At 52.9% G+C, this 13335-nt stretch overlaps 3 protein-coding genes across 3 annotated transcripts; 1 reads left to right on the top strand and 2 right to left on the bottom strand.

The window, feature by feature from the left end:
* Positions 1–815: 815 nt before the first annotated feature.
* Positions 816–1673, top strand: AB675_7215 (uncharacterized protein; the record flags this gene model as incomplete). Its single annotated transcript, XM_018147566.1, has 1 exon — positions 816–1673. One exon carries the CDS (start codon positions 816–818, stop codon positions 1671–1673), a length of 858 nt encoding a protein of 285 aa, XP_017995022.1.
* A 3379-nt stretch (positions 1674–5052) lies between these two features.
* Positions 5053–5951, bottom strand: AB675_7214 (Versicolorin; the record flags this gene model as incomplete). Its single annotated transcript, XM_018147565.1, has 3 exons — positions 5053–5093; positions 5149–5496; positions 5546–5951. The coding sequence occupies 3 exons, from the start codon at positions 5949–5951 to the stop codon at positions 5053–5055; spliced, it is 795 nt and encodes a 264-aa protein (XP_017995009.1).
* Positions 5952–10524: 4573 nt separating this feature from the next.
* On the bottom strand, positions 10525–13326 carry AB675_7213 (uncharacterized protein; the record flags this gene model as incomplete). The annotated part of the gene is made up of 3 exons (XM_018147564.1): positions 10525–11524; positions 11578–11726; positions 11782–13326. The coding sequence occupies 3 exons, from the start codon at positions 13324–13326 to the stop codon at positions 10525–10527; spliced, it is 2694 nt and encodes an 897-aa protein (XP_017995010.1).
* Between the last annotated feature and the right edge of the window lie 9 nt (positions 13327–13335).

The raw sequence follows: 13335 nt of genomic DNA, 5'->3' as shown, positions 1-13335 counted from the left end.
CGTGCATATGATGCCAAAGAATCGTGTCATGTTGAGGAGTCCTCCAATGACTCGAGCCTTACTCAATCTCCAACCTCCCCCCGCGCCAAGACTTTCTCGAAAATCTCGGAAGTCGTCACCGCGAGTCCCGCACTCCTACCAACCATCGTCCACTCTACGTTCAAACAGCGAGAAGTAGCGAGCAATCATGTTCGGATCTCCTCCAGAAGATGGCCTGATGGCTCGAGACTTCCATCCACAGCCGGGCTTCGTTGATCCGCGTGATGCCTTCCCATCACGATCCCGTCAGTCACGCTTACGAAATCAACTCAAATGTGAGCCAACGGAAGCCAAGTCACCACACTATGAATGCTGCACACCTGAGCCGAAACAGCCGAGCTGCATAGACCTCAAGGACGATGCATGCTGCGGCAGTGGACCTTCATCGCCGAAATCATGCGGCGGCGACTGCGACCAGTGCGAGGACTGCCTCGAAGACCACGACCTCTGTGCTGATCAGGATGATTGTGTCAAGGACTGCAACGAGTGTCTCGACGAACATGAGCAGGCCTGCGGTCAACATGGTCCGGCATGCGTGGAGATGTGTGATGATTGCGACTTCCATTGCTTCGATTGTATCGACTGGAAACAATTCGTCGATGACAAGGATCTCGGTCTGAGCTACAGCGTTCCACTGCTCGGGCAGGAGAATTCTTTCACCATTGATCCGGCCGACTTCGATACGTCGATGGACCTCACGCCATTCAACAACCCGATCTCTCCGCAAGACTCAATTGGATCATGGAGTGATCTGCGTTGCGCCCGTCAACGTCTCCATGCACCATCAATGTATGGAAAACTACTGGAGTGCTATGCTGCAGCCTCAGCTGTGCTCGGACCCAAATGTGCTCGATTTCAATACTCCCGACCTGGGCTGGGCACCTCAGATGCCGCAATTCAGCTGTCACCCTGCCGCAATCCACACCCAACAGCAAACCCCACAACCAGTACTTCCGCAACCAGCCTCCAGTATTCCATTCGCGCCGCAGTTCAACAATTCCGATCACAAATCTCAAGCACCCTCTACGCCGAGTCTCATCTCTTGCCAATGGCTGATGCCCTGCGGCACAACCTGCGCGGCAACCTTCGCCACCATAACCGACCTCAAGAAACACCTCAAATCCACCCATTGCCCGAAAGGCACCACGACTTGCGCCTGGAACGACTGCACCGCGACGTTCGGCTCCGATGCCGCCCTCACAGGACATATCTCCAAAAAGCACCTCTCCTCCCTACTCAACACCGAACCCTCCACCTCCGCCGATCCCAACTCGACCACTACCACTGCCTCCCTCCCTTTCAAATGCACCTTCCCAGGCTGCACCAAGTCCTTCATGTACAAGCAAGTCCTCATGACTCATCTGCAATCACACACCACCAATGGCAACAAAGCGTGGTGCCACATCTGCAACGCATTTCTCAACGCTGAAGGCAGCAATTTCCGGCGACACATGGCGAGCCACCGACCGAAACACGAACATTTGGTGTGCAAGTGGCATCATTTGGGGTGCAAGAGAAGGTTTCCGAGGCTGGACAATCTTCGAAGGCATGAGAGTTGTTGCAAGTTTGGGAAGAAGGCGGCGATGCATCATCATCATTATCATTTGCATAAGGGTGAGGGGGCTGCTCACTGAGGCGTGGGTGAGAGACTGAGTATCTGTGGGATGCGATCGCGACGAGCCGGGTACCTTCATGTTTTGAGGTCCGGAGGAAATGCTCCACGACGTGTTCGTAATGTGGCGGCGGACGGGCCAGGGAATGCATGGGAAGTTTAGATAGCGATGACACGAAATCGCTTTGTAAATCCCAGTCGTGGAAGCAGCTGCGGCTTCTGAGTCGCCTCCCATATAAATGATGGCCACCTCGCCTATCACCTTGAGAATGCATGAAGGTTTCTGACAGCCACTCTCCCTTGCGCGAATAATGATCACGACGTAGTTGTGCTCTCTTCGGGGTGTGGAATCCAGCACGTAACGAGAGACAGCGTTGTAAAGATCTTGAACATCTCGGTCAATGTGAGCAGCGAATATGAATGTGCTTCGGGGGTCTGCGGACCACTAGCAGCAATTGATACACTGTTGTGTCACGTGTTTACACTCAAATATACGTCTGCTCTCGAGGTAACACACTTATTCTCGGGTTGCCGTCCTACGAAATCGGCTGATTAGCGACAGATACATCCCGCATAAAATGTGGTAACCCGGTCTTGCGTAGCGCAGTTTGTCAACCGGCGTCGTGGGAGAACAGTCCGCCCAAAAACTAGCTATAATAGTCAAACCATCTCGGATCTTGGACTTTGCGTCGGCATCCATTTATTCCACTACCAGCACTGTCGGCCGCTGATGTGAGCGTCTATGTCACCCACCAGAGGCAGCTGACCTCTGACCGCAACTGCACATTCGTTCTCTCATTTGCTCGGTTCAATGCGACAGTGCGTTGGGCAAAAGGCCCAATCATGCCCACCCCAGACGAGACTGACCAGGACGAGAGCAGCTATCAAAGCTGACGATGTTTATATAATGCCAGGGGACTGCTATTCGTGCCACCGTCATCAACGAGATCCAGCCGCGGCAGTCCTTCCCACGGCATAATCATGCATCTCAGCATCATGCATCTCAGGCCAGCGACTTCTTATATCTGTGTACGGGACCAGTATGTTCGGGCCCCTGACTCGTCTCTTGGAAGCGGGATCACTTGACCGTTATCAACACTGACTCCATTGACTATTCTTGCGGAGCCATTGAGTGATAAGAAGTCATTTACATCGGAGCAAACACAGATCACTCCCATGGCGACGGTTAGGTAGAAGCCCGCGTCGCTAACACAGCGTATGATTAGCAGCTTGTGATACAGTCATGACTGTCTGCAAAGTCGTCCACGACCGTGTTCTCAGTGAGCCTTCCGGGCTACCAAGATAGCCGATGGGGATTTCTCGGCGACTGGTTGATCTTCGTAGGGTGGGTTTAGAGCAGATGTGCTAAGGCAGCAGCGTTTAGGCGCTTCTCCGTGCGTGGTCGGGATCTGCCAAGTCAGCATACACAGTATGCCCGAACTAGGGGAAGGCGGTCTGTTTTGCGGCGCAAGGAGAAAGGGCACAAGAGACACTAGACAGAGCGCAGGGCTGACATGTGTCGTCGGCTGTGCTCATAGGGGAGACAATAGAATGTCCCGGGCATTCCATAGAGCATACCACGACCATACCATGCGTCGTACACTCAATCATCGCTGTAGAGCAGCAAAGAGTCTTAACCATGACACGTTGCGTGGTGCGAACTTGTGGAGAGTTGCGGGCGGCAGTGGCAGCGTTAGGACGCTTCTGGCGGCAGGTAATGTAGGGAACGGCAAGCGATCTTGTAGGGTGAGACGTCGCGGACACGTCATGGGAGCATCAGCAAACATTCGCAGGAAGAACCCCGGAGCAAGTTTGGGTACTTGTTGTCAAAGAGAACAGCAAGGATCGCAAAGAGTGTCGTATGATGGGTTCGTGGGCATGGTTTCTGAGCAGAGAGTCGAAGGGTTTTGCGACCGCACCACCGCTGATTTCTCGAGCGGAACAGCATAGAAGTAGAGCTCGAGTGAAGATGTGGTATCGAGAGTATGAAGCACCCAGTGGTATCGTCTGGCAGTCCGATTAGCAGATGACCGAGTGAGCTGCTTCATGACCCAAGAAGACATATTATCGAGACACCGATGGCCGATGACGATGGAAGGCGAGGCTCTCGGGGCCCGGCGCCATCCCAATTCCACCGACGCATGGTCAGGCGCATGATTTGCTCGCATGTAGAGCGAAGAAGCGCTGAGGGGCGCCCGAACACGACCATTGGAGGGGTAAACTGTCAGCAGAAGAGGCATCCCACTAACATCAGCTGATGCATCGTCGGAGAGTTGGCGGGCATGCCTGATCCTGCCTTTCCTCCAGAACGAGATACTGTGGTAGTTGAGACTGTCACCTTCGTCAGTGGCCGTAAAACCGCCACCAGCGGTGTATTGGTAGGCACAAGGCGCGTGCGAGAATCGTGATCGCCAGCCAATGCATATAATGTCGCGCATGCACAACGACTGCCATACGCGACGAAAAGACCATCTCGACGAGGTTGTCGAGTGACTTCCGTCGCCGTGGCCCGTCGACTGCAAGTCGAGCCGGCATCTGATGCAAGCAATGGCGGCGAAGCGGAGCGTCGTGATGTGCGGCAGGCACGACCCGAAGATCTTGCATCGGGAACCCTAGATATACCCTGCATACTGCATGCGCATCAGGACTGCTGCACGATGGTTCCACTGCCGACGAGTACCTGAGGAATCTGGCGGTTGGAAGAGGACGGGAAAGTTTTGCGTCAGACCAGATGGTCCTATAGGAAGAGCCTTGTATGAGTTTATGGGCAGGGTTGGGGGAGCCTTGCAGGAAGTACGTCGGTCATCGGCGCTTACGTTCGCCGACACTGTCCGCTGGCCATCCCGCGATTGTCTGTCCTACCACACCGCTCTGCAAACCTTAGTATAGCGACGACAACCTCAATGGCAGGTCTAAGAGAGTCGGTGTTTATCAGAATCCTGCGTCGGTTCGAGATCTGCGCAAGGAAGGTGTGATTCGCAGATATCGTCGCAGATTCGGTCAGACATGAATTAGCCCAAAGTAGTGGTCTGAAGTTGTGGCAGCTGCAAAGGTTTGCATGCACGCGCAAAAGATGGCATGAAGATAGCGCCGCAGGCATGGAGGAGGAGCTGGGGTATCTAGGTCATCGGAGTCAGAGCATGCATACTCAGGTTGCACCATTCCGATGGGAGAAAGGGCGTCAATTTGCGAAGGTTCCTAGGCCAATTCACTGGCAGTGCTGATTACTCAAACAGGCAAGTTGTGACTTCCTTCGTTGGGAAGTTGAAATCGGTTGTAGGGTCGATCTAGACTGCTATGATATCATTATAGATAATGCCGGTACCGAAGATTGACCAGTCGCTCGCTTTTGAGGTCTTCTAAAAGCTCAGTTGTGAAATATACCTGGAGTAGGCAGCTTTCTATGCATTCGCAGCGCCTCCCGTCAAGCGGATGATCTGACCTGTTATTTTGTCATTAGAATTGTCTTTGTCTCAAATCGTGCGGGATGCTCATACCGTTGATCCATTCGCTGTCAGGATGCGACAAGAACATGACAACACGAGCAATATCGGCTGGCACGGCAACACGACCTAGAGGAACCAATTTTGCGATGCCGGCCTCGATGCTGGAAATGGGGGTCTCTGGTGTTCCGCCCGGAGCGTAATGCCAAGCATTCTGCTCGAACATGTCGGTCTTGATACCACCTGGAGCGATGCAGTTGGCGGTGATACCCTTGGGACCGGCATCGGCTGCGAAGGATCTGCAAAGACCCTCATTGGCAGATTTCGATGCAGCATACAAAGCATGGTTAGGTACCGACATGGCAGCTGCGATTGAAGACATGAAAATGATACGTCCACCACCTGTGTTCAAATCAGCAAACAAATGTCACCGAATTTAGGCCACGCTTACGGCCAAGGTACTTGAGCGCATTCACGCCCACGAAGAACTGAGCTCGGGTGTTGATGTTGAAGACCTTGTCCCATAGCTCCTCCGTAACCTCTTCGGGCTTGGCGAACGCTTCCATTCCGGCGTTGTTGACGACGATGTCCAGCTTGCCAAAGTGCTCGACAGCTTTGGCAAACACGTTGTCAATATCGGCCTTGCTCTCTACGCTTCCCTGGATAGCTATAGCCTTGCGACCCATTTTCTCAATCTCCTGGACCACGGCCATTGCGGGCTTGGCACTCGTTGCGTAATTGATAGCAACATCGGCACCACGCTCAGCGAAGGTCTTTGCCATGATGGCACCAAGACCACGCCCAGCTCCAGTGATCAGGGCGACTTTGCCATCAAGGCGAATATCGGCTCGAGACATTCTGGATATTTTTTTGGTAATTTGCGAGTGGCGGTGAGTCTGAACAAACGCTGTTCTACAATTGCTTTGGTCTAATTGCTCCTGTTGTCGAGCTTCTGCAGTGTGTATGTATTTGATCTGATTTCCAAATTATAGGCGGACTGTTCACACTTGATCGTGGAATATAAACAACGGAGAGCCTCAACAATAATAGAATTAGAAAAGGGGCTGATTGTGCGGTTTCCGATACCGTCACCGCGAGTTGACCGGCCGACACTAAGGCCGGAGTGGAATCTCGGCCTTCTCCAACCCACACAATCAAAATCTCAACATTCCTCTACGCACTTGGACTCCGATGAATGAGTACTTGTACGACCCAGGAGCCTCAGCGCGAGTATATGTGCACTTGCAACGAACGCAACGGCAATATTGACAGATAATTTGCATGCCTGCTGCAGACTGCGCCAACGTCTGATGTCAACAGTTCACATGCCTGGCCAAGCGATGGCTCTCCGCACCCGGATTGCAAAGTACCCAAAAACACATCTTATCTGATATCAGGGCAGCCAAGCGGGCTCACAATGCTGTCAACGATACTCGTGGGCTGCGAGACGTCGATGGGTTCAAAGAATGCTGTGCTATATTTGCTTCCCATGCGAATTGCGGATATCGACCACACGGCTCTTGCCGCGATGCTCATCTCTACAAGGTATACAAAAGGGAGGCAAGGATCCCTGATCCCCTGCAATGTGCTTTCTCAAAGAACACCTATCTTGGCTAAAAGTCTTTCTCGCATCGTGCAGGTATCTTGAACTTGGAACACGGCGCTCCGGGGAGAATCCCTCATCGGTCCGCCTTCGACCACTTCAGTTCGCGACCTTGTCGATGAGATGCCTCCCCAATGGCTAGCAAATCACGACCCCAAGACGACCAATGGTTTCCGTGCGATGGTCACGCTTGAAGCAAGAGCGATGCTGGAGGCGGTCCTGCACTGGCGCCAGCATGTTGGCTGCAGCGTGGTATCGTCCTGTAGTAGGCTTACGAGACTTTTGTGTCTACTGCATAGGCGAGAGGTTGTGCTCGATCGCTTGGGTGGTACGACCTTACGCCTGATACTATGTGCTCCGTGACGACTCGTAACATATCATCACTGCTTGAAATGTCGACCCGTATTGCCTGACTGATGACTATTGCATTGACACAATGCCTCACCAGTGACCATCATTAAGGTCGATTCTACCCAATCGCCTGCAGTCAATACAGAACAACGCCATCCACGGGTGGAAAATGGAAAAGGCATGGCACATCCACTGCCGGCCGTTCCTTTCTCCCCGAGTCTATGATGTCGTTGATTTTTCGAACAGTCGTTCTGGCCAGACGCCTGGAAGGGAGGGAACTGCTGCCACCGGTTATGCACCTTGCTGCCACACCCACAACTCAGCTGCCAGTGCTTGCTACCACTTACGACATTCTGCACAAGCTACTGCTCGGTAGGAGGATTTATTTGCCCCGCTGCAGTGTCTCCAAATGCCAGTTGCCTTCGTCAGCGTCATCGACCTGAACCATCGCGAACCACAGTAGTCGGCTACAACAGACTGCTCGCAGTGCTTCGTCCTGCAAGCAGCTTCTTTCACGGACGATCAAGCACCATCCCACCGCATGGTTGGCGAATACGTGAAGAGCTCTGTGCTTGATAGGCTTGCATCTGCGCTATGCCAACAAAGTCTTGAAGTGACACTGTGAACTCGTCCAACAACTTTCTACTTTCAGCGAAAATCGAGACAAAAGAGGTTTAGAGGTGTCTCAGATATAGAGCACCCCGCGGCACACAAATGATGTCGCCAACGATAGAGGCAGGCGATACCCCGACCTGCCTTTGCCGAGGACATCCTGGCAGATGTCCCGATTTACATGCATTAGCGCACGGACCTGTTAGTCCTGAAAGAGATATGCTTTGTTCGAAGATTCGCACACCGATCTGTGAGATCCCTGTCCTCAAAAAATACGGCGAATTCTGATCTTTTTATTGTGTGGCTCTCTGTGGCTTACGCCCAGAGTGGCGCAGGTCATACCTGACTTCTCGGGCTCCCTTCTTGAGATTTAGGAACGTTGTGGACGCCTTGAACAGAAAAGATGCGTTTGCCTGAATTCTTGTCTTCATATCTTACATTTAATTGATGGACGCCTGGCGAAGACATCAACACTTCGCGACTGAAATACCAGAGCGAACGTTTAGGTCAAGGACCACCCTGACCATTTCGAAACGGCCCTGTTGAACCCGCCGTTGCCTTCTCCCAAGCCATATCGGAGGTTTGTTCTGCGGCACTCCGACATCAAGCTAATTTTCAACGTGCTACGGAATCGTCTTCCACCCCAAGATGGCCACTGCTGCCGGACCGCGTCCAGAAGGCGCTCTCTCTTTGGCTGTGAACGGCTTTCAGAAATACTAAGCAACACAAAATCTCCGATCGAACACTGCACAGCAGCACAATGAAAACGCAACCAAGCCACCGGACATTTTGATCTCATCTCGTTGGTAAGTCAAACGTCCATGCCCAGATCTTGGGCATGAACAGCCGGGGATCGACGCAATTTGCCTTCCTGGCTTCACGAAGATTTCGGTTCTTGCTCGCTTGTGAAGCCAAACGGTCAGTCTGAGCTCCGACATACCGACTTCATGGCACCCTCATGGCATTTGTCGCATGGCCTCGTTGTCAAAGTTGAAGCCAGAACTGTCGCAGCAGTCGGCTACTCGCATTGCAACGGGCATTGCTGCACACCATGTCCAGCTTAATGATTCAACAAAGTCGACATGTTCTGCGATCGTCAGATACTGTGAGTACCAACGTTGAACAGCGATGCACAGCATCAGTCCGTCGGCCTTTAACGATTTGAATATCGACTAGCAGCAAACCCTAGGTAGACAAACATGCTAGTCCAGCCGAGTCGTCTATCAAACCTTCTCTCAAGTACCTACCGACTCCGTCTTTCCGTAGCTTCGAGTTGCTTCGCTTTTGCCATTTTGCAAGCTCCTGACTCTGATCATCAGACACTACCAGCAGCAGGAGTGTATTCATACCACTGCGTGAACCGACAGACTCGTTCTCATCTACTCGTCCCTCTACCGAAACCGAACAGTCAAGCAGAGCACCGTTGACTGTACCAGGATGCATGCACAGCATATGTCCATCATCGGGGACGATGCACGCCAAACCTCCGTCCCTCCCCTAACTAGCCTGAAACCGAACGGTCCTCAACAAGTCACATCCGATTACCAAAGCAGGCAGCCACCTCTGGTTTGCGAGCCGAGAAAATATACATCATCGTGGCGCTTGCTTGGGTCTCGACTATAGCAAGTCTACTTCTCTACTTCCTAGATGATGGTTTATCCTCCCACGTACATCAACACTGGACTCGCAACCCACGGACTGCCAAACCCGTGGATGTTGGAATGTGCGTACTAATACGAACGATCATGCGGATCTTCGTCGAATAGGGCAATACCAGGCGAAGTGCTCCAGCGAACTGTCCACGAGATCAAGGCGGGACAGGTCACAGGACCCTGCTCATATGAAATCGCCCATGTTGAAGACCAGCTGATGTCAACGCCGCCCTCGCCGCTCTCGATGCCGCATGAGCTCAATGACGCCGGCTAGTCCTTGGCTGTCAATCACATGTTCTCCAGGTTACGAGGCCAGAAGTACATGAACTTCATCAACAGACTGGAACAAAACAACACACTCACTCACACAAACCGAGCCGTCAAACATGCTTGCGACTGGCAGTCCTTCACTCGCATCTCACGTCGATCACCGCGCCCAGTCATGTCACGCAAGAGTCGGACATCTTTGTATTCCACATACTGTGGTGTGGCATGCACATACCCGCTCGGACGCCCTCCTGTTCGCGCCCGCCCAGGCAACGGACAGAAACATTGGCAAGGTCGGGCACGGATCACAACATGAAACTGTGGTAGGCAAGGCATGCAACGGTCAACATAAACGGAAAGGCTTGCGCTCCTTGTTCAGTCACTCTGAGTGACCATCTCTGAGCTATCGGCTCGCTGCGACTGACTGGTGCTAGGATTGTCGCAAAATCCGCTCAATATCAGCCTCCCCAACAACATGCAATGCAACGCGGGTATATCAGCCACGATCGTCCTCGCCTCACAAGGCCCGTCGCCAACTTGCTCCTGCGGATGCAATTTCCTCGTCCACAATTCATTAGCTTCTGATTATCGGCCTCTCATGGCCCAGTCTGAGAAAGCTCATCCGTCATAAAGTCATCAAACGACTCGGCCGTCGCTGTGGCTTTGTCTAATTAGTTTCGGCCGTGAGGACCATTGCAACTCAAGAAGAGTTATGTCTATCATCCAAGAAAAACCAACGCTCGAGGTTTCTTCTAAGAGGAGGTTCAAAGCCATGTCGCTGGTTGCTTATCGGTCTTCGCGATGGCGCCTGTCGATCACGTCTCTTATAAGGAGGTGGATGCGTGGCGGACAAGATGGCGCAACTGTCGAGTTCCACAATCCATTTGCGTATGTGATAGTTGCACAGGTGGAACGTCCTACAGCACACGCTCTCCGGGGTCCGACTCAGGTCTGCTTCCAGCTACCGACAAACAACTTGAGCTTGTGCTTGATGCCCTCCGACATGCGCATCGATGGGTCGTCGTCCAGGATATCGACGACATACTCCACAATATTGGTCGGCACGTCCAGAGGCGTCAGAGGTCCGCTGCCGGTCTTCAGCATCGGCGTTCCTTCCTGGTACGTCAGATACCGTTGAACACAGACGTGTTCTGGAGTGACGCCGTTGATGGCGAATGGCTGCGCTGCCTCTGCTGGAGACGCGCTGGTGCTGGACTTTCCTCCAAGGGCCATGCTGGCTGCCCATCCTGTCATGGCCACGCGATACACTGCGCCAGACCACCACGCCGGCCTCACAGGCTTGGGCATGGAAGTGATCAGGCGCAGTACTTGGCCGCAGTGGAAGTAGATCTCTGGTGCCGAGTCGACACAGTGATTCTTCAACCACGTCGATTCGCGGTACGATCCCAAGTCTACCTGTCGTCGAGCGAAGCGCTCGATTTCGGTGAAGCTACTTAGGATGTTCAAGCTTATCAGATGGTACATGATCAGGTTGGCGCATGTTGTCCAGCAATCTCCCTTCTGGCCGTTGAAAGAAAGCTTGATGATGCCATACCACTGCTGGAGCAAGGGCTGTATCTCTTGCAACCGGAGCCTCCACGCCGACATCGAAGCGTTCTGTGCGCCTGTAAGGAATTGTCGAGCATGACAGACCTGGACCTGCAACGGATGAAGCAAGAGACGAAGCTTCAAAGGCGAGAGTGTCTGCCCGTTGAGTTCACCATTGACGAAGCTGGTGTAGAAGTCACGTAACGACTTCGGAGTACTGTATGACGGGTCACCACGAGAGGCTCTGAGCAAGTCCAGCCATTCTCGCGTCGTCCCAGCATGCCACATGGCGTCTGATTCGGGCATTGGGGTGTTCAGCTTGTCCATGCTGATCAGAGGGGTCTCGTCGGCGAACAGACTTATTTCTTGATCCAAGGTGATCCAACCATGAGCGAGGCTATCGAGGGTGTCAGCGAGCAGGTCTTCGAGGTGAGTCATGCCTCCACTTACCGGTGTTTGGCTTCGATTTCCCGCCACTCCTGAAAGGAAGAGTCGGGATCGGCCATGACGTCGTCCACGCCACGCGCGAAGTCAGTTCTGTCAAGCAAGCCAGAATGTCTGAGCATGGTCAGGTAGGTCCCTCGTTGACCCATGGACATCTGATTGAAGGTCAGTCGTCATGTTTTAGACGGCAAAGCGGTAGGTCAAACTTACATCCATATGCCACTTATCGCCAGACCATGCGGCCTGGCAGATGAAGAGAAGAGCTGCCCTCAGTATGAGTGGCTCTCGAGATAGAACCACATCTTGCTCGATGACTTCGAACAATGAGAGACGACAAGCCTCTGTCAGACCACTGGCGATGTACCTAGCGTCTGCGGTAGGCGCGGCTGCGGCACCGGACGCAACCATGAGCAAGATCACTAACGCCGCCGACTTCAGACCCTGGCTGTCGATCATGCTGTTGGGATCTAACCGGCCCATTGGTATCGAAGGATAGTACGGCTCATATCGGACAGCATAGCACTGCATGAAATACTGCATCACTTCCGCAGGCGGAAGCAGAAGCAGTCCATCTTTCGAACTGGGACTGGACGGCGTCTGCTTCGAGCTTCTATCGTTCTCGTGAACTTTGAATGCACGTCCCAGGAATTTTTGTGTGATAAGAAGCAGCTTCTCCCTTGGAGAGCCTGCAAGAGGCTCGACGAGTATGCCTCGCTCTGTCGGCATATTCAGAGACTCGCGATTGATCTGTGCGTTCCAGGCATCCGCGTTGGTACGCTCCAGAGTGTGCACAAGGCCTTCAAGATAGGTGACTGCGGTTTTCGGTGCGTTCTGCTGCGTATACTCTTTGCTCGGACTATTGCATTTGAAATGGGGCCACAAGGCGTACAATTTACTGACAGCCTCGAGCTCCTGTACTCCGAGTGATGGTAGATTCGTGTTGATTGGTGGTTGAACAGCAGCTGCTGGTCGCGTGCGAGGTCGGTGGAGATCTGGAAACGGAGTGCTAATTGGATTCTCCATTCCTGATTTGATAGCAGTAGAGCCCTCCTGCAGGGGAAGGTGCAGTTGATTTGGGGTCATGAATTTATTCGGAGTTCCAAAGAGCTGGTCTGTTTGATCAGGGAACATGGTCTGAGGACTGTTGATGTTCCATCCGAAGTCCATCATGTCTTGTGAAACATTCATAGCCAAAACCTGGGCATCGCCATATGGATCAAAGCCGTCGTGATTTATATGAGCGAAGTTGTCTGATTGAGATACGTTAGGCATCATAGGAGTGCCTGGCATATATGCTTCCGGCGGCGTATTGTGAGTGAATCCGCTCCCTACCGACGACTGCTCCATGTCAAAGTGAGGTTGCCCAAATGGCGGCTGTTGCATTGGCATGGGTGGATGTTGCATGTTTGGCATACTCATGTTGGTCTGGAAGGGAGTCGGTATTGGAGGCACTGGTGGGATATGTTGAGGGCTCATATGAGTTGGCGAGATCATTGGTGCATCTGGCATAGGTACGCCAAATTGGCCCAAGGTGTTGACGTGAAATGCCCCGTGGTTGGTTGTCAAAGGTCTGTCTGAATGCGTTCGTGACATGCTCCGCCTGGTAGCTGCGTGTGACGAGCGGCGGGTCGCTCGAGTGATGCAATCTATCCGCTTCCCAGTACATCGCATACATGGGATCTTCTTGTCGCATTTCGCTTTGGCTTTGGCACATGCCACGCAGGCGATGGCCGAACGCTCGCCAGAGGAGTCCATTGCGGTTCC

The sequence above is a fragment of the Cyphellophora attinorum genome, assembly GCF_001299255.1.
Source record: "Cyphellophora attinorum strain CBS 131958 chromosome Unknown Contig45, whole genome shotgun sequence".
NCBI classification, from domain to species: Eukaryota; Fungi; Ascomycota; class Eurotiomycetes; order Chaetothyriales; family Cyphellophoraceae; genus Cyphellophora; species Cyphellophora attinorum.
Note: the sequence above shows the minus strand (reverse complement) of the source record. Positions and strands in the feature narration are given on the sequence as shown.